Source organism: Heterodontus francisci, chromosome 4 (genome assembly GCF_036365525.1).
Source record: "Heterodontus francisci isolate sHetFra1 chromosome 4, sHetFra1.hap1, whole genome shotgun sequence".
NCBI lineage: Eukaryota > Metazoa > Chordata > Chondrichthyes > Heterodontiformes > Heterodontidae > Heterodontus > Heterodontus francisci.
In genome coordinates, this window is record NC_090374.1 from 149,150,375 (window position 1) to 149,169,914 (window position 19,540).

At 46.2% G+C, this 19,540-nt stretch overlaps 1 protein-coding gene across 3 annotated transcripts in view; it reads right to left on the minus strand.

Moving 5' to 3' along the window:
• pax5 (paired box 5) overlaps positions 1–19,540 on the minus strand; it is a 305,908-nt gene that overhangs the window by 135,254 nt on the left and 151,114 nt on the right. For all 3 annotated transcript variants that reach the window (XM_068030312.1, XM_068030313.1, XM_068030311.1), the window contains exon 7: positions 18,191–18,314. In XM_068030312.1, the coding sequence (XP_067886413.1) occupies positions 18,191–18,314 (124 nt within the window). The remainder of the gene's footprint in view (positions 1–18,190; positions 18,315–19,540) is intronic.

Here is a 19,540-nt window from a genome sequence, read left to right on the forward strand (position 1 = left end):
GGGAAACCCCTCGAACTGTATCGGGAAAATTTTGTGTGCTGTAAATGTAAAAATGTAATTGGCATGACAATGAAATGGAAGGGTTGTGAGGCAACCCATGATTGTATAGAAGGAAACTGTATTTTTTGACTTGATGCTGTTTTAAACTGTTTGGGAATGTATTTTTCACAGATTTTTATGAATAAAGTATATTTTGGAAATTTTAAAAAAGTGAGTCACAAGGACCAGTAGGACCCAGGCTTGAGCCTCAGTGTGTGCTGTGTTAGCTGATCTCAGCTGGGTCTGTGCTCAAAACTGTATAACTCATCTCATTAGAGAAGAATGTCAGCTTCAGTCACTGTTACTAATCAGCAGCCAGGGTCCCCATTGGTAATTGCACCAACAATGGGTTGGGAGAGTGTTGAGCCCGGCTGTGATGGTCTTTGCAGTCAAATAGCCTACCCACACTCACTGTTATAGGTAAATATCAGCCACTTGGACAAGGTGTCTGGGGCCTGTGGAACCAGACCCTACAAAAAGCAACTGGTGGAGCTGGGGATACTGTACATTATGTACAATATTGATCTCTAGAGGGGGTCTGTGTCTGTGCTGCCACAGAAAGTGTTGATTTGGCTCTTTATTGGGTGTATTTGCCAACATTTTGGAGCAGACTTTTTAATAAATATTTGGTCGTGTTTACACTACTTCATGTGAGGGTACATACCCTGCTGAGCTGAACTGAAAGCCACTAACACCATTAACAATGTATCCACTTCGAGAACTTCATTTTAAGGAGAAAGCCCACCACCACCTTCTCAGGGCAACTAGAGATGAGCAATAAATGCCCGCAATGGGATTAGTGTAGGATTAGTATAAATGGGTGGTTGATGTTCGACACAGACTCGGTGGGCCGAAGGGCCTGTTTCAGTGCTGTATCTCTAATCTAATCTAATCTAATGCCCACATCCTGAGAACAAATAAAAACCAAGTGAGAGTGAACCTAGAAGTGACTTTTGGTGACATTCTTTTGTCTGCTATTTGGTCTGGATAATATGTTGATGTTGAAAATAAATAACAGGCTCGTGATACAGTGCTCCCACAGGGAGAGGCTCTCATGGGGGAGCACATCCTGGGAAAACATGGGAATGCAGCCAACAATTTTACATCCATTCATAACATGCCTGCAATTTCCAGAGATCAATTCCTTGGGAGCATCAGAGCATGGAATCACCCCACTATGTGCAATCATCTATACTAGCATGGTCCCAAAATATAAAACGAGGGAATACTGCACATATCCTGATATAACCTCTATTATACTCCCCCAAATCAAAGATTTGGTACACTCCACATACCCCAGTATACTCTCCACTCTACCTCTTCTAAAAATAAAAAATAGGTATACACCATACGCTGTGGTTTACCCTCCGCCACAGCCTTTCCAAAAATAAAAAAGTTTACTCCATAGATCCTAGTATACTGCTCTAAAATAAAAAGATAGCACCCACCTATCTGCTCGACACACTCATTGGTCTACTCTCAACCACCATCCTGGGGGTAACATCTTGGGGAGGAAATTGGTGAGGACAAATTTAAAAAAAAGAGATATGAGAGGTTAGATTAAAAACGAGTAAAAAATAAAAATAAGACACAGAACATGAGGAAGCAAATGGGGAAAGCAGAGACAAAAAAGTAGGGAGAATTCAAGTGTTTAAAATGTTTTGTTTTTAATTAAAATAATGCAGGAAGTGTTTGTTCTAACTCCAAAAGCTTTTAATATTACTGCAGTAGAGCTCTCAAATCAGTGTCATTGCTATAACAATAGCCTCCCACTAAGGCCTTATAATGGCATAAGCAATATGTCATGCAAAGCATGATATATTATTCTGCTGCACAGGTGAACCTGTGTGTAACCAGCCTATTACTTTAAGGCCAGAAATCTTAACAGCAATAACTTGCATCTTTAACATAGCAAAACATCCCAAGGTGCTTCACAGGAGCATAATCAAACAAAAATTGACACCAAGCCAAAGGAGGAGATATTAGGAGAGGTGACTAAAAGCTTTATCAAAGAGGCAGATTTTAAGTACTGTTTTGAAAGAGAAGACAAAGGATGAAGAAGCGAAGACATATGAGGATGGAATTCCAGAGATTAGGGCCTAGATAGCTGAAGGCTCATATAAATAAGCATATCTTCAGGTCTGTAAGATCATAAAGGTCCCTCTGTAGATTGGCAGCTGCTTGTAAAATCCTGACTACGACACAATATCAGGGAAAACAGTAGTTGACTGGCTTTCTTTCCTAAGATCATAAGCTCATAAGAAATAGGCAAAGCAAGCCATTCAGCCCCTCGAGCCTGCTCCACCATTCAATAAGATCATGGCTGATCTGATTGTGGCCTTAACTCCACTTTCCTGCTGCCCCCCCCCCCCCCCCCCACCGCCATAACCCTGGACTCCCCTGTAGATCAAAAATCTGTCTAACTCAGCCCTGAATATATTCAATGACCCAGCCTCCACTGCTCTCGGGGTAAGAGAATTCCAAACTCTAATGACCCTCTGGAGAAGAAATTTCTCCTCATCTCCTTCCTCTTTTTAAATACTTTTGATAGTTTGAAGCATGAAATCCCGAAGTATCAATTACACAGAGTCTACAGCGCAGAAACAGGCCATTCTGCCCAACTGGTCTATGTTGGTGTTTCTACTCCACACAAGCCTCCCCTGACTCTAAACACCTCTTCCCACTCTGCCCCAGTATCCCTTCTCCCTCATATATACATCAAACCTCGCCCCGCTCCTTAAAAGTGTCAATGCTATGTGCTTCAACCACTTCAAGTGGTAGCAAGCTCCACATTCTCAACACTGTCTCTGTAAAGAAACTAATTGGACTGCAGATAAATTAATGGTTCTGCCAACAAAACTGTATTATCATGGTCTAAAATCAGCTAGCACCTTGGTCGATGGGGGAGTGAGTCTTTGGCTCAGTGGTAGCATTCCCACTTCTGAGTAAGAAGGTGAAAGTTGAGCCCACCCTAGACAGTCCTGTTAATTGGGTTAGTATTCCCACATCAGTCAGAAGGGTTGGGTCCAGGGAGCAAGGACTGGAGTGCAGGCTCAGAAGACTGGGTTGACTTGCCTCCAATGTTTGCAGATGGAAACCCCACCCTCAATATAAAGGGTGGGTGGGACTCCTCAGCCTAAGTAGCAATCCACCTAGGAGTAGGTACTTCGGGGAGAAACACCGTAAGGAAGGCAATAAGAAATCACCTCAGCTACGCTTCGCTAGTATGTAGCATAAGAATCTCTCATGTGAGACTTGAGTTAGGACCCGCTGAAGAGGCAGAATACACTTAGTTGATACACAGTTCCCCGTTACAATTTCATGTCTACAACTAGTAATAACCAGTTTCATTTCAATGTTATTATACAAATTGATGCATAAGAAAACTAACAGAGGGAATTGTAGTTATAGTTACATAATACTGAACTTCTATGTTGCAAGTTAATTTTGCCCAAAACACAAGCTGCAGTGGCTACCTTTTCTTGTTCATTTATGTTGCTCATTGCATCAATGAATAAATGTCTTGGCAGGTGAATTCTGAAGACCCAGTCGGCTCTGACATAGTGTCTCCCCCGTAAGTCAATGAAAAAAGTTCAGAAGATCGAACAACCATCAACAAACTACACCATTTTTTCAAAGCCATAAAGCTCTTATGTCAGATTTCACTAAGTTCAGGAGTTTCTACTGCCTGTCTCTGAGCAGCCAGTCGACAGTTTGATCTGGTTGGTCCCTGGTTCTTAATACAAACTGACTCTTAGGGCAGTTAAACTCCAAGCTGGCTGTGGGATTGTCAATTTCCCCAGTGCTGTATTGGAGAACACAGCTGAAGTGTCAATTTCATTGTCACTTTGTCCTTTCAAACTGACGGGATGGAGCTGAAGTCAGCATGCTGAGCCAGGGAACTGTATCTGGCAGTAATTAGTAACAATCAAGAGACTAGGAGAGTGCTGACTGCAGCATTTACACAGCCTGCAGGTGTCATTGGCTTGCAAATGGAAGCAAAGCTTATGAATGCAGCAGGAACTACTAGTTGCTGTGATTCAACCGATTGTCCATTTCTTTCATTCACTAGACAATAGTACAAGTTGAGACACTTGGGGCTGGATTTTCAGTCCAGAGTCAGGAACCCAACGCACATATAATTTCCGGGTCCCGACCCCACATCGCGTCAGCATCAGCGATGTGACGCAATTTTCATATTCATAGAGGCGAGTTTGGCCTCCAATTAGCAGCGCCAGGAGTGGCCTGAAGGTGGAACCCAGTAACCAAGGGCCCTTCGAAAAGGCAAACGGCAGCCATGACTGGGATTGCCATTCTCTGATAAGGTGGAGTAGCAGGAACCTTGGCCCGGCCAGTGCTGGCACAGGCAGGCACCACAGTGGCACAAAAATTCTCCGATGCCTCCCTGAGGCTTTAACTAATGCAGTGGCAGACAGGACAGAAATCTTGATCCCACTATCTGGAAGAACAAACGCACCTAGAAACACAAAGAGGGCCTGGATGGAGGTGGTAACAGAGGTCAGAAGCCGAGAAGTGACCAGCAGGACATGAGTCCAGTGTAGAAAGTGATTCAATGACCTGATAAGGTCTGGAAAGGTGATGGCAAGTGATATCCGGGTGAAAGGTCTTCAACTCTGTATAGATGAGCATGCAGATGAGCTGAGCTGACTGGGTGCCCATAATTCTCCCAACATTGTCAGATCAAGTGGCCAGTTGCATCACTGAGCTGTGAGCAACTCTCACATATGGGGCACAATTGAGAAGGGGGCATCACTGAGGAACACAACAGTTCATGTGAATGTCATGCTGGAATAGATGAATTCCCAGAAATCATTGTCTCCTCATCCTGCACGATGAGGGAGCACAACTCCCGTGAAATGTCTCGGATGGATGGTGGTGTGCTGGACCTCCACACTGACCCCAATGGAGGAAGCAGCACTGGAGATTGTGAGGGTGCCACCATGTCAGGCCATGGGCAATAATGAGACGGGAGGTTGTGAAGTGTAGGGTCATTTGCTAGCTCTATCTTCGGGTGAAGGGTTTGGAGGACACTGCTACCCCTGCGCATGGTGGCTGTACAACCGCTATCATCTATAAGGTTGGTTGTACTGAGGCACGTGCTGAGTAGCTGAATTCTCATCACCACCCTCTTGTGTTTCCCACAGGGCCAGTAACGGATGGGAGCAGAGTGTCCCAGCCCAGTTATCACAGGCCTCCTCGGCAGAGAGAGATGTTCCAGAGCCTGCACCATCACATCATTCCGCCACAACATCCACCAGTGCAGACACAGTCAACGTGGTTGGACCACAATCAAGATTAGAAGAGGGAGCACTGGGTGAGCAGCACATCATGAGTGAGCAGGAGGAGGAGGGTGAAGCAGAGTCAGCTGTGGGCCGTCCACCTCGGAGGACGGAGGACAGACACAGCCCTGCTCTGCTGGGCGAAGATGCTGGGCTTTGGGTGTCACCCCCAAGGAGGGTTTTTCTGAAGCATCAGGGGCAGATGATTTCCCACATGTCGGAGCTCCCTGAGGCATTGTGGAGCCAGGGACAGACAATGGAGGAGGCCACGCAGTGCACGTGCACTGTTATGACAGTGGTTTGAGTGCATCAGCTTCTCCATTGAAAGAGTGGCCAACCTCTCAGAGAGCCATATGCAGCACCACTCTGAGTGGGTGCAGGAGCAGTGCACTGACATGCACAGGAAGAGTGAGACTCTCTATAGCATTGACTATTCAGTGCCAATGATGGCGCAGAGATGCTTGGAGTGGATGTCAGCTGCGTCCCAGCTGATGGCCCCATGCAGCATGCAAGGGCACCATGAAAGGGCTGAGGAAGTCGAAGAGGCTGATGAGAGGGCCACCCCTCAGGGGACACTGGCGTCATCCCTCGCCTCCTCGGCTTCTCAGACTGAGGAACCATCCTTGCCGCAAGGCCCTGTGACAAAGGCTGCCCCTGCAATGATGCAGGTGAGGCAGCCTGTACAGGACTCCCACAGGCACTTCCAAGACAAGGACAGAAGCCAAGGGCATCTCAGCCGTGAGAAGAGACAAGGGAGCAGGATTCCTCCACCTCATCCTCAGCCACAGGGGGAGCACCCCATAGGAGCAAACGCAAATGCAAGACGTCACGTCGTTAGTTGCACTTTATCGGTCACAGTGATGTTTTCTCAATTTGTTTGTTCTTCGACTTTTACTATAATAATAACTGCTTATGCTTTTGCTCAGACTTGTGTGTTATTATTGCTTGATTTCAAAAGGGAAATGGAGTTTGGGGGTGGGTGAGTGATGGTGTCGGGGGGTGGGGTGCGGGTACTGAATTTGCTGTAGTGCTTCAGATGTGTGTGTCTGCCGGATGATCTCTTTCTCTGATGGAAGGTGAGCAACAGAGTCATCTGTCATAAGGGCTGAGCGAAGGTCAAGTGAAACGTTGCTGAATTAGCCACGCCAGCCTGCCCATCGCCTTGAGCCCTGGGATAGCCTTGGTAGTTTCCCTCCAATGTCTGGGCGCCGGGCACCTCTGGAGCAGGTCCTTTATCCTCCTTCCTCCTCTCAGTCCTCCTCCAAGGAAGAGTGGTGTTCCAGGTTCTCCTCTTTATCCAGCTCCTGGCCTCTTTGTATTGCCATGTTGTGCAGCACGCAGCAGACGACCACAAAATTAGACACGCTGGCTGACTTGTACTGAAGGGCACCACCCAAGCAGTCAAGGCAACAGAAGCGCATCTTCAAGATGCCAATGGTCTGTTCAATGCAGCTTCGTGTTAGGAGATGGCTCTGGTTGTCGTGTCTCTCCCCATCCATGTCTGGGTGCCTGATGGGGGTCAGGAATCACCTTATCCCCCAGCACCCACCCACAGAATAGGGATGTTGGCCTGAAGAGGTGTGGCCCCTGGGATTCTCGAAGGATAAAGGAATTATGACAACAGGCTGGGAATTGGGCGCAGACCTGCAAGATGCGCTTCCTGTGATCACAGACCAGCTGCTCATTCAATGAGGGCGAGTCTTTGCTGTTCAGGAATCTGGCTGGCTGGTCTGTTGGTGCCTTGATGGCTACATAGGTACAAATCGATGACCCCCTGGACCTGGAGGAATCCATCGAATGCGGCAAAGTCCAATGCCCTCTGTGCCTGCGCTGGCCCATCTGTCTCAAAATGAATGCAGTTTCCCACCCTCCAGAATAGGGCATCCATGACCTGCCTGATGGCATGATAAGCTGCCGACTGTGAGATGCCACCCAGGTCCACTGCTGATCCCTGGAATGACCCGAATGCATAAAAAAGCGATGGTCACTTTGATGGCTGCAAGTAAGGGACTGCCATGGGGGCCATGAGACATCAGGTCATTGTGGATCAAGGTACAAATCTCCAAGGGCATCTGCCTGGATAGGCGCAGTCTCAGTCATTTGCAGGTAGCTGACTCTTAGGCGGTACACCTGATGTCTTGAGTGGTGCCTTCTTCCCCTTTCAGCCCCTCACTGTGCTCCTCTGGCCTCCTCATGACCAGGAGGATACATCTGCTGAAGCTCCTCCTCGCTGCTCTGGCCAAAGTCAGATTAGCCTGCTCCCATGTCAACTCCCTCAGCTGGCATTCGGTCATTCACCAGGGCTTCCTCTGCCAACCTCTGCTGCCCAAGTGATGCCAGCAGCCTCACATCCCTCCCAAGAGTCCTACCACTCACCGTTCACAATTGCAAGTCTCTCAGCACCAGCGATGGAAACTCTATGCCACTGAGTTGACCAGCTGGGCGTTATTCTCCAATTCTTAAGTACGTTGACCACTAGCATTCATGGTTTCCTGCGTGTCCATGAGAGCTACACCCTGCCATGTGCCAGACCTCCCAAATGAAAATTTCAAACTGTTCCTCTGAAGCCTTTTAATTACCTCAACAATGAGCTCAACACCCATTTGATTGGAGGCCTGCAGGTTTCCAGCTCCCCACCCCCACAGCCTTCCCTTTGAAAATCACGTTGCATTCTGGAGGCATCAAGTTCCAGTGATGCCTTCCAGGAACACAACTTTCAATGGGTGCCTACACCTGCACTTAACCCCCACAGGCAATTGAATATTCAGCCCTTGGTCATTTACAGAGGGAATGCTGAAGCTAATAATGCGACATCTTTCAATTTTTAAGATTTTTCACCTCTTACTAAAGAATGGCCGGAATTAAAATTTAAAGGCCAAATATTAGCTACTGTAACAACCTCCATACTGGCTGAGCCCTTAAGCTTAAAGTTTTGAGTCTTTTATCTACACCTCTGTGCATCCTTTGCAGTTACTGCACTGCACATGTTTGTAATTAACTAAGTGTCATTCCGTTTACCATAATATGGCTTGACCTTATGTCATTTTGGGGTCAATTTTAACTTGCTGAAATTGGCATTAATGGGGTGATAATGGCCTCAAAACGGGGTCAGTAGAGATATCGCCCCATTAGTGTCAACACTGCATGCAATGCCAGGCATGAAACTGGCAATATTGGGTCTGCACCCATTATATGCCTGCCTGATTTTCTTTTCTATTAGGCAGGCATCAAGATCGGCGCAGGCTTGGCGAGCCGAATGGCCTGTTCCTATGCTGTACTGTTCTTTGTTCTAATCATGGCGGGCTGGGTAACAGGCGGCTGTTTACCATAGCCCATTTTACACCCCGCTAAAGTTGAAAGTTTGGCCCACCATTTTTACAGGGAGCCTTCCCTTGGTTGGAGGACTGCCCGCCTGTTCCAGGCACAAGGTCCCTTTTAGGAAGCAAACTGGGTTTCTGGAACATACATAATATACATACATAGAACCCCAATTGGCACTTCAGCACAGAACTGGTGTGACCATGTGCCTTGCACTCTCTGATCAGTTTCATCGATGATAGAGCTGAAGAGGTAAAGGAAAAGATAAATAATAAATAATCTGGGCCACTACTGTCTCCACACGTGTGCACACGTCTGGGGACACCACTTTGGAGCTCTAAGGTCACTACTTGTGCCCAAAACACAGCGCTAATGAGCCCAATTTCTCGCTTTTTATCTCTTGGATAACTGCCACTATTTTATCTGTCCGTTGTTACAACCCAGTGAGGAAGGTATCCAAGGGTCCCTCTCAACCTTCAACTGGTCTTACCTAACAGGGTTTAATTTTAAACACACCGTGCTTTAGCTCCCGCTTGGTGAATCCTTGTTCACCACTTTCCAATTATAAGGCAAAGAAACTAGCACAAACAGGCTTTCTTAGGTTTAAAGAAGAAAAGTTGACATTTTTTCGACTTGAATTTAAACTCTAATTCGATTGACGTCTTCGGATACACGATACGCCCACTCTAGCATGCATACGCGATACACACATGCAAATAGAGACAGAAAAGAAAGAGAAGAAAAATAAAGTGGAAAAGTTTGAGGCAATATCTGAAGAGCTTTTGTTATGGTTCTTCGAGCTCACTGTAGAGTCCTTGATTGTAGGTAGATCTTGCTTTTCGTTGGGCCCCAGTATTCTTCTTAAACCTTGTTCACTGTAGGAGACTTTTCTTTCTCGGGGTTCATGTGGCTTCAGTGGATTCAGAGGCATGTGAGAAAGAGATGGGAGCAGACAGGAGAGATTTTCTCAGTCCAGGAGCAAACAGTCTTTCTGAGTTCAAATTCACTGTGGCCAGTTCAAAAGAAAACACAGGAACAGCCAGTTAGTCATGTGACCAGCTGGTGTAACCAGTCCTGGCCCTTGTGGATTCTATCCTCCTTAGCAGGCCCTGGAATATGCTTCTTCACCTTTGATGTCTGTTAGTATCTAAATGTCTTTTTCCAGCCATGGCTGATCTGTTTAACAAGTCATTTCCTCGCTCCAACAACAGTTAAACATCAATGTTCTTGACAAAATTGATGTGCCTCATTCTTGGCAGGTGGGGGCATGGCATGACAATGATGATAAAACAAAACCATACAGAGTGAAATATAGTAAAAGTAAATTCATTTACTGCATTTCCAGTGATCATTGTGTAACGCTCAATGAGTTTTCTTAGTATCTTTGCCCCTGGTGTCTCTGTGTTCTTCGTGGATATTTAGTGCTGCTAATTCCTCCTCTCCTGGGGAAGTAGCACTGGTAGATGGCTGGAGAAACAAGTACAGAACGACAGAGATGCTGTGATCCACTGGCTGCATCTGTAACCACTCCTGATCTGACATCAATATCAAGGGACTGAAGCAATGGCAATGGGCTCACCATGTTCAGAGGTTGAGCTTACTGGCACTTGTGTACAGCTAAGTGATGACACACAACTGTTGCTGGCATGAGTGCCACCCTGCCGATGCCCCTGTGCTGCTCCACACATGCCACTGCTGGACGTTAAGTCTTCAACATGCCCATTGATCTTTGGGATCTTAGAACAATGGGGCATCAAGCAACTGTTAACTCCTACCTCAGGCCTACCGTGATTGTTGAAGCCAGCTTGGACACCAAACCCCTCATACGAGTGGAGGCAGCATTCAAAGGAGATGCCCCGCAAAATTGATGTGGTCACTACAGATTTCACTGGTGTTGCCAAGTGCTTAGCTACAGATTGGAGACACTAAGAGGTGAGGCGAGAGTGACTGCCCTTGACATCAAGGCAGCATTTGACTTGAGTATGGCATCAAGGAGCCTTAGCAAAACTGAAGTCAATGGGAATCAGGGGGATAACTCTCCGCTGGTTGGAGTCATACCTAGCACAAAGGAAGATGGTTGTGGTAGTTGCAGGTCTATCATCTCAGCTCCAGACATCACTGCAAGAGTTCCTCAGGGTAGTGTCCTAGGCCCAACCATCTTCAGCTGTTTTGTCAATAGCCTTCCTTCCATTATAAGGTCAGAAGTGGGGATGTTCGCTGATGATTGCACAATGTTCAGCACCATTCATGACTCCTCAGATACTTAAGCAGTCCGTGTAGAAATGCAGCAAGACCTGGACAATATCCAGGCTTGGGCTGATAAGTGGCAAGTGACATTTGTGCCACACAAGTGCCAGGCAATGACCATCTCCAACAAGAGAGAATGCAACCATCTCCCCTTGACATTCAATGGCATTACCATCGCTGAATCCCCCACTATCAACATCCTCGGGGCTACCCATTTACCAGAAACTGAACAGGAGTAGCCATATAAATACCGTGGCTACAAGAGCAGGTCAGAGGCTAGGAATCCTGCGGCGAATAACTCACCTTCCGACTCCCCAAAACCTGTCCACCATCTACAAGACACAGGTCAGGAGTGTGATGGAATACTCTCCACTTGCCTGGCATGCAATCCACAAATATTCACTCCCTCCACCACCGACGCACAGTGGCAGCAGTGTGTACCGTCTACAAGATGCACTGCAGCAACACACCAAGGCTCCTTTGACAGCACTTTCCAAACCCACAACCTCTACCAACTAGAAGGACAAGGGCAGCAAATGCATGGGACCACCACCACCTGCAAGTTCCCCTCCAAGTCACACACCATCCTGACTTGGAACTATATCGCCGTTTCTTCACTGTCGCTGGGTCAAAATCCTGGAACTCGTTACCTAACATCACTGTGGGTGTACCTACACCACATGGACTGTAATGGTTCAAGAAGGCAGCTCACCACCACCTTCTCAAGGACAATTAGGGATGGGCAATAATTGCTGGCCTAGCCAGCAACGCCCACATCCCATGAATGAATTTAAAAAAAAGTAGTGTGTCCAACCTTAGCCACCCAGTGAAGTTGCTGCAGATAAAGCATGGGCCTGATACTGAACCATGGTCCATTGGAAATCAACCCCAGTGACAAGATACCCCATAATTCAGGAGGTGCCCTGCATCAGGTGATCCCTAATCCATTGCCATCACTTCATTCACTCAGGTTTACTCTTCACTTTGGTGTTCTCCTGCAGTGTGTGTATATGTGCTTCAGGTTTGGGTGGTGGTGATTGGTGCTCAGGTTAGTGGTGGTCTTTGTATACACTGTATTGAACAAGGCAACTCTTTGTTCTATGAAGAGAGCACATAGGATATCATGAGTGCATAAGCACACTTATTCATTTGTATACTGTAAGTATATAATGCTTATACATAGACACATTCATTAGATCTGGACAATTTTAAAAAGAAAAAGCTGTCGGATTGTGGTAAAAACCCAACTAGTTCACTACTGTCCTTTAGAAAAGGAAACCTGCCATCCTTACCCGGTCTGGCATGTATGTGATTCCAGTCCCACAACAACATGCTTGGTTCTGAAGTGCCCTAACAAACCATTCAGTTGTATTAAACCACTACAAAACTGTCCACTTCTCAATGGCAACTGGAGATAAGCAATAAACGCTGACCTTTCCAGCAACACCCACATCTAGAGATGATTTTTTTTTTAATTCTCCAATCTTTCACCATAACTCAGAATGCTGACACTACAGATCAGCCTTGTGACTCTTCTTGCTCTGTCTTCAATGCTTGAATGCCTCCCTTGTGCCTTGGCGACAAGAACTGGACCCAGTGCTCAAGGGGAGGTCTGACCAAAGCCCTGCACAGTTTAGCATTACCTCTTCTAACTTGTATTCCACTGTTTTGGCTCTATGTAGTTCAATAGCCTATTGGTTTTGTTGATTGCTGCTCTGTGTTGCTTGGACATTTTGAACATTGAGCCTATTAGACTCCTAGGTCTCTTGCGACCTTCCTTAGGTATTTCAATACCATGGGTACACATTGCCCATTTTTGTTTCCCATGTGCACACTTTACATTTATCTGTGTTGGATTTTATCTTACATTGTTCAGGCCACTTGGATATGTTATCCAACTCACTCTGAAAGGTTGTTGTGGCATAGAGCGCAAATCATAATCATTATTATCATGGCACTTGGCAGTATCTCTGCAAACACTTCCAATTCCTGCACAACACCTTCCATAGTCTCCATCCCAAATAATTTAGCCGTTGCTTCCTCATATCCAGTGAGTTGTTTCTGATCGTATCACCCACCACCTGTTCTGGTTACCTGCCTACTTTGGCTTAAACAGAACAGCAGTGAGATAGAGACAGGGTGATTGGCCCATGGAAATTCCTTCATACAATGTATTTTCTTTCCTATCACAGCCTGTTTAAATTTCTACTACATGACTTGGTACATCATTATTAACATTTATCTGTTCGCTCATACAACATTTTTGGTCCATACTTTTAGCAGCCATGACTTTCTTTGACAACTGTTCATGTCCTCTGCTACTACTCCATTCATGCTTTACTGTTGTGCCCTCTTTAAGTTACGTGACTTCTTGCAAACTTCCACCAGGTCCTCCTGATCATAGACAACGAGTTCACTCTTTCTGGGTCATCTCCTTTACATATTTTGTGGGCTCTCATTATCCATCTATAATCAGTGGTGATGCTACATTACAATGGTTACTTGGGCATTGATGGCCTGGTCTCTAAATTAGACTTTGCTTCCACTTCACTATACCATTCTTCTCCAAATCTGATTTAATGAACTTTGACTCGTACACTGCTTAAAAGTCTCATGAGCTGCTTGAAGAACATTAAAAAGGTTCATTGTTACAGGTGAGTCTCTCACAAGTCCTTTGTTTTCAAACTCCTCATTCCTGTCACTTCAAGGTCATAATTCATCAAGAAAAATTGGCATCCTACCCATTCTTTTTTTCAAGTCATGGAAAATATAGCCCAGTGTTTATGCTCCTCTCAAAACGAGAACTCTCAATTTTTTTTTTTAAACCCTCTCTACGTCACACATTTTGTACCAGATGGAGTTTACTGTATTAAAATTACTGCAGTGAATGAAGCTCTCAATATAATGCAGACAATGCCACAAGTGGCACTTCCTATGCATTTTTACGTATTGTGTCAGTGATACTTAACAAGCTGTCTGCCAATTTGACATCTGTGACAACATGCCTGCTGTTAGCACAGTCTATAATATTTGTAACCAGCCAATCCTCATGAATATGGTCATAATTTTTCCAGAAGGCAAAAGGGACCAAAGTCCCAAGATCGTCATCCATGCACCTGTCTTAGGTTTCCTCCCTTCAAATTAGAATAGGGAGTGAATGCAGCACACCTGAACTGATCACTGGGCCAAAGAAGAAAACATTCGGACAGTTGGCCAAAAGTTTGGTCCAAGAGGTAGGTTTTAAAGAGGAAACAGCAGAGGAGAGATTTTGGGAGGGAAAGACAAGACAGCTGAAGACACTGCACCCAATGGCAGGGCAAAGAGAGTAGGGGATGGACAAGAGGCTGGAATTGGAGGAACACAGAGGCCAGGATTTAACATGAAGGTGGCGGCCCCACCCGCCAGCTGGAAAGTCAGGGGCGAGCCCGCCTCCGCCTTCCCAGGAAGCCACGAGGCAATTGTGCGACCTCAGGCAATTAGTTGTCTGAGGTCGTAGCTTCCGCCCCCATGAGGCAGGATGCCCCAATCAGAGGGCCAGAAACTCTTTAGTCCCGTCAGCACCACCGGGAGTGGTAGCCACTGCAGGGACTGCACTCAGCCCCGGAGTGAGCCAGCAATGGAAGCCCCGAGTTCAGATAAGTGAGGCAGGCTTGTCAGGGCCAGTCAGGCAAGCCCCGAGGAGAAGGTGAGGGTCGGCGATCGGGAAGCCAGGGAGGGAGGGAGGGGATCAAGCCAGGGCGGCCTTTTCTGCTGGGGGGTGGGGTGGGGGGGGGGGGGGAGGCCTCTATGGAGCCTAGAGTGATAGGGTGTACAAGCAGGAAGGGCTCCCCACCACCCCCAGCTGAGCCCGCAATCAGGCCACCAGGGTAAAATACCAGTGGCAGCGAGTAGAGAGCTGTAAGTGGCCATTTATTAGCCATTAATTAGTCACTTAAGGGCCTCAATTGGCCCAAGGGAGATTGGGCCACCTGACACTTACCCGCCGCTGGTAAAATAGCAGAGGCAAGTAGGCAACATGCATGGCACTTCCGCTACCCTGCCTGCCAGCCCGTTCCCGGGTGGGGAAGAGGGGGGCGTAATATTCTGCCCAGAGTTCCAAGGCACATCAGGTACTGAAAGTGCAACATGGAGACTCCAGCCAACACAACCACATTCTGTCTTCAGCCTATAACAGTGTTCCAAGAAAGCTCAATGTAAGCTCGAGGAACAGCACCTCACCTTTCGACTAAACACTTTACAGCCTTCCGGACTCAACATTGAGTTCAATAATTTTAGATGGTAAGCCCTGCCCTCATTTTGTCTCATTTTTTTTTTTGCAGGTTTCAGCACACCTGCCGTAGGTAAATCTTTTGTTTCTTTGCTTCTTCTCTTGCCACATTACCCTTCCCATTGGCCCTGCCCGACTCTCTCCTGTCTTCTACCCTGCCACAGACTAGACCTTTCCTTTTGTTCTTTTTCTCACCGTCCTCCAAATCACCTGCTAAAAACCTATTACATTTCTAACTTTTGCAAATTCTGATCAATGATCACAGACCTGAAGCATTAACATAACTTCTCTCTCCACAGATGCTGCCTGACCTGCTGAGATTTTCCAGCATTTTCTGTCTTTATTCAGCCACATTCTGATTGGACTGTTCTTCCTCTGAGTAATTTAAAGATGCAAAATCTTTGAAACATTTTAACCTACATTTGAAATCTTTAAAACACAACAGTTCCATCCTTACTTCATTCTGATACACACTGAACCTACTCCACATGTAAATTATTTTTAACTATGCAGTAAACTTTGTGGAAACATACGACAAAGCTACTTTGAATCACTGCAGCATATTTTCTCAGCCCAGTTTATGGACTGTCCCTTTATTGCAGAAACTTCTAGATTCTCCTTGCACTGGTCAAGTTTTAATCAGACTGAAAGTATCATACTAATGTGTATATTATTCCCATGTGTCACTGCCACTGGGTCTATTAGGAGTTTTATGGTTGAGATTTAATAATAATGTAATTCCAGATTCTGTAGAGTAATATGTGCCTACTGTGAAACACACAAGCAACATTTTCATGGGATGCGATAGTCCCCGCACCATCCACAAGCTCAGGTATAAGTGAGAATACTTGCCCATTCTTCACATACTTTGCACAGTTTGCTCTTTTCCACATGCAAAAGAGATTGTGTGTCTGTGGGTTTGTGTGTGTGTGTGTATGTGTATGTGTGTGTGTGTGTATCTGCCTGTATGTCTGTGCATGAGTGTCTTTCTGTGTCTCAGTGTGTGCGTCTGTGTGTGTGTGTCTCTGTCTGTCTGTGCCTCTGTGCGTGTCTGTCTCTAACTCTGTGTGTGTGTGTGTGCATCTATGCACCTCTCTGTGTCTATGTGCCTCTCTGCGTCTGTGTGTGAGCGTGTGCGCGCACCTCTGGGTGTTTGTGTGTCGCTGTGTCTATGTGTGTATGTGTGTGCCTGTCTGTGTCTGTGTGTTTGTGTCTGTGTGTTTGTGTCTGTGTGTTTGTGTCTGTGTGTTTGTGTGTGTCTCTGTGTCTATGTATGGTGTGTGCTTGTGTGTATATGTGCCTCTGAGTGTATGTGGCCTCTCTATCTGTGTGTGTATGCCTGTGTGCCTCTATGTGTGTGTGTGCACACTTCTCTGTGTCTGTGTGTGTGCACCTGTGTGCATGTGTGTCTGTGCCTCTGTGTCTGTATGTGTGTGTGAGATTGTGTCTGTGTGTGTGTGAGAGATTGTGTCTATGTACGTGTGTGTGTGAGCCACTTTGCCTCTTTTGGGAAAGGCCTGCCAAATGACAAGCCAATCAGGCACTTCAGAGGCGACCAGTGGGCCTGTCCCAGGATCAGGATCCCGGGGACGAGACGTTCTACCAGCCAAGAACCGCCAACCAATCAGAAGCTGGCAGATCTTTTGCTCAGCAGTGCCACCAGGGAGGTAGTGGCTGCTGCTGGAATGACACCCACTGGAGGCCCAGGATCACAGACTGACCAAGGAGGTAAGTGATGCCGCAGTGGTTTCGTGGGATACGGTCATGGAGGAGCGGGCGGGGGTCAGCAGTAAGGCAGGGAGTGGCTCTCAGCGTGCCCCCCACCTTCCCAATGCCAGGCCCCTCAATCAGGCACTGGCTCTCTGCAACGGGAAGCCTCAAGCAACCCTGCACGGGTTTGCACGTCATGCCCCCCACATGACGACAGGCCTGCCCGCCACTGGGTTAATACCAGTGGCGATGGGAAGAGGCCCTTAATTGGGCATTAATTGGACAGCCTTCCTGCCACGGACTTAATCGGGGTGGAGGTGGGAGGTGGCGGGGTCCCCACCTGCCACATCCCACCTGATTAAATGCCCTCCCCGCCTCCAAACTTGCCATGGGGGAGAACATAAAATACTGCTCTGAGAGTGTGTCTGACTGTGTGTGTGTTACGGTTTTCAACTCTAGTTGTACATATTCTTAGAGGTTTCATCACATGACCTCCTGTATCCAATCGCCCAGTCAAACAGCCTATTTTTCCATCTCAAATATTTTTATAACTAATAAACAAAACTGTTCGAAAAAAATGAAAAAAAAAACTTTTTTTTAATGTCCAAATTATTTTTCTCCTAATTTGCTCACAGCAGTGTCCAGGAGATTTATCTTCAATTCCAGGCAACTCCAGAACAATCCTGGAGGTTTTGCAACCTGAATGAGTGTGAATTTGTCTCTGTCAGTATGCACCAATCCCATTTCCAAGAAAATGTAAGGAACGCTGCTGTGTAGTTTTAAATTCTATTTGTCAAAAACCCCTCATCACTCCTCCTCCTGCCAATAAAGCAGAATCACCAGGATAAACGTCAGCCACGAGTGTCCACCCATGTGTAGGCAATGAAATATTTATCATGGTGAGAGCTACTGCATAGTCCTCATTTCAATATTCAAATGAAGACATGTTGCATTCTGGGGAACACTTTAGCAGATGAGACCTGTGTGCACTTGTGTGCAGCTTGGTACACGCAGTGACACAAAATTAGAGTTCTTGAATAATCCTTGCAAATGGAGCAACTTTTTGCAGTGGAAGCAGGTCAGTAGTATTTAGAACCATAGAAAAATTACAGCACAGAAGGAGGCCATTCAGCCCATCGTGTCCATGTCAGCCAAAAAAACTAGCCGTCCATTTCAATATCTTTATTTATCCAGCCACCCATTCCATATTTCAATACCTTTCTTAGAAAGTCAATGATATCTGAAAAATACTGCTGTGCAATCACATGGAAACATTGAAATGCTTCATACCAAGACCAAACCCTCTTACCTGTTATTATAGGGTAAGATTGAGGTCCTGGGACACTGGGCCCTATGTCAGCTGAACTTGTTAGACTTGACTTCATATCTTCCAGTCCCCCAGCCAGTGACGCCATGGTGGAATACTCTACATTCTGGAAATACAAAAAAAGCTTGTCTGTAACTTCCCATGCAAGCACTTTATTATTCAATATACTCCCAGTAACACTACTTGTAGCATTCAACTATTAAGAGTTTGGCAATATTGGACTGTAATGAACTAGGAACCTGTGAAGCATAAGGGTGAAAATGCAAATCACAGGGAAAGGAAATAGCTGTGGGTGTTGACTGATATCAACTAACTCAGCAGAGACTAGGGATGGAACCCAGGGCTTCCTTGGTCTGTAAGTCACAGTACCACACTGTGCAAAAGTTGGGGATGGAGGTGTGGGGAGTGGGTGGAGGGGCTACATTTAGTCACTGAACACCCAGGCACATACCTGATTTTTAATCAGTTAACTTTACTCTGGTATGACAGTGAAGCGTGCTACCTCATAGTTGCGGACACAAAGGAATAGAAAGAATTTGCATCTTTATAGCACCTTTCATGACCTCCAGGCATCGCAAAGTGCTTTACAACCAATAAAGTACTTTTGAATTGTAGTCACTGGTATAATGTAGGCAAACTAAGCAACCAAATTGCACAAGCAGTCCATTAAAAATAACAGAGATATTTTAATTCCCCACCAAATTTTTGGCCTTCATTGCCTCTTTTGCATTCCCCCTCTTCAATCACCACCCCTGCACCCCCACATCACTCCAAACCCTGGAACTGACTATGCGACAAGGGTAGGTAGTACAGCCAGGTCAGGAGGAGTACAGGGACCGAGAGGATCCTCCTAATTGTGCATATATCTCCAATGGTACAATGGAGGTAGCGTACTCTGAGACGGGGCTTCAACAGATTAGCTCAGGAGGAGGCAGATCAACAGATGGAAAATGGGAACCACAGATCAGGAGTCAAGGCTCAGGAGCAGCAAATGGAGCGTCAACTACTTTCAACACCCAAGAGCCAAAAGAAAATGAAATTCAAAATAGAAAGAAAGGCTTGCATTTATATGGAGCCTTTCATGACCAGATTAGAGAATTAATCATGTGGCTCAAAGAATGGTGTGGGAAAAAGGAGTTTCATGGGGCACTGGCACCAGTACTGGGGAAAGAGGGAGTTGTTCCATTGGGATGGGCTCCACTGAAACCAGGCTGGGATCAGTGTCCTGGCAAATAATATAACTAGGGCTTTAAACTAAAAGTGGGGGGGAGGGTTCAGGTGAGGGGAGATTTAGAAATCTAAAGAGAAAAGTTGAGGCAATAGAACATTGTT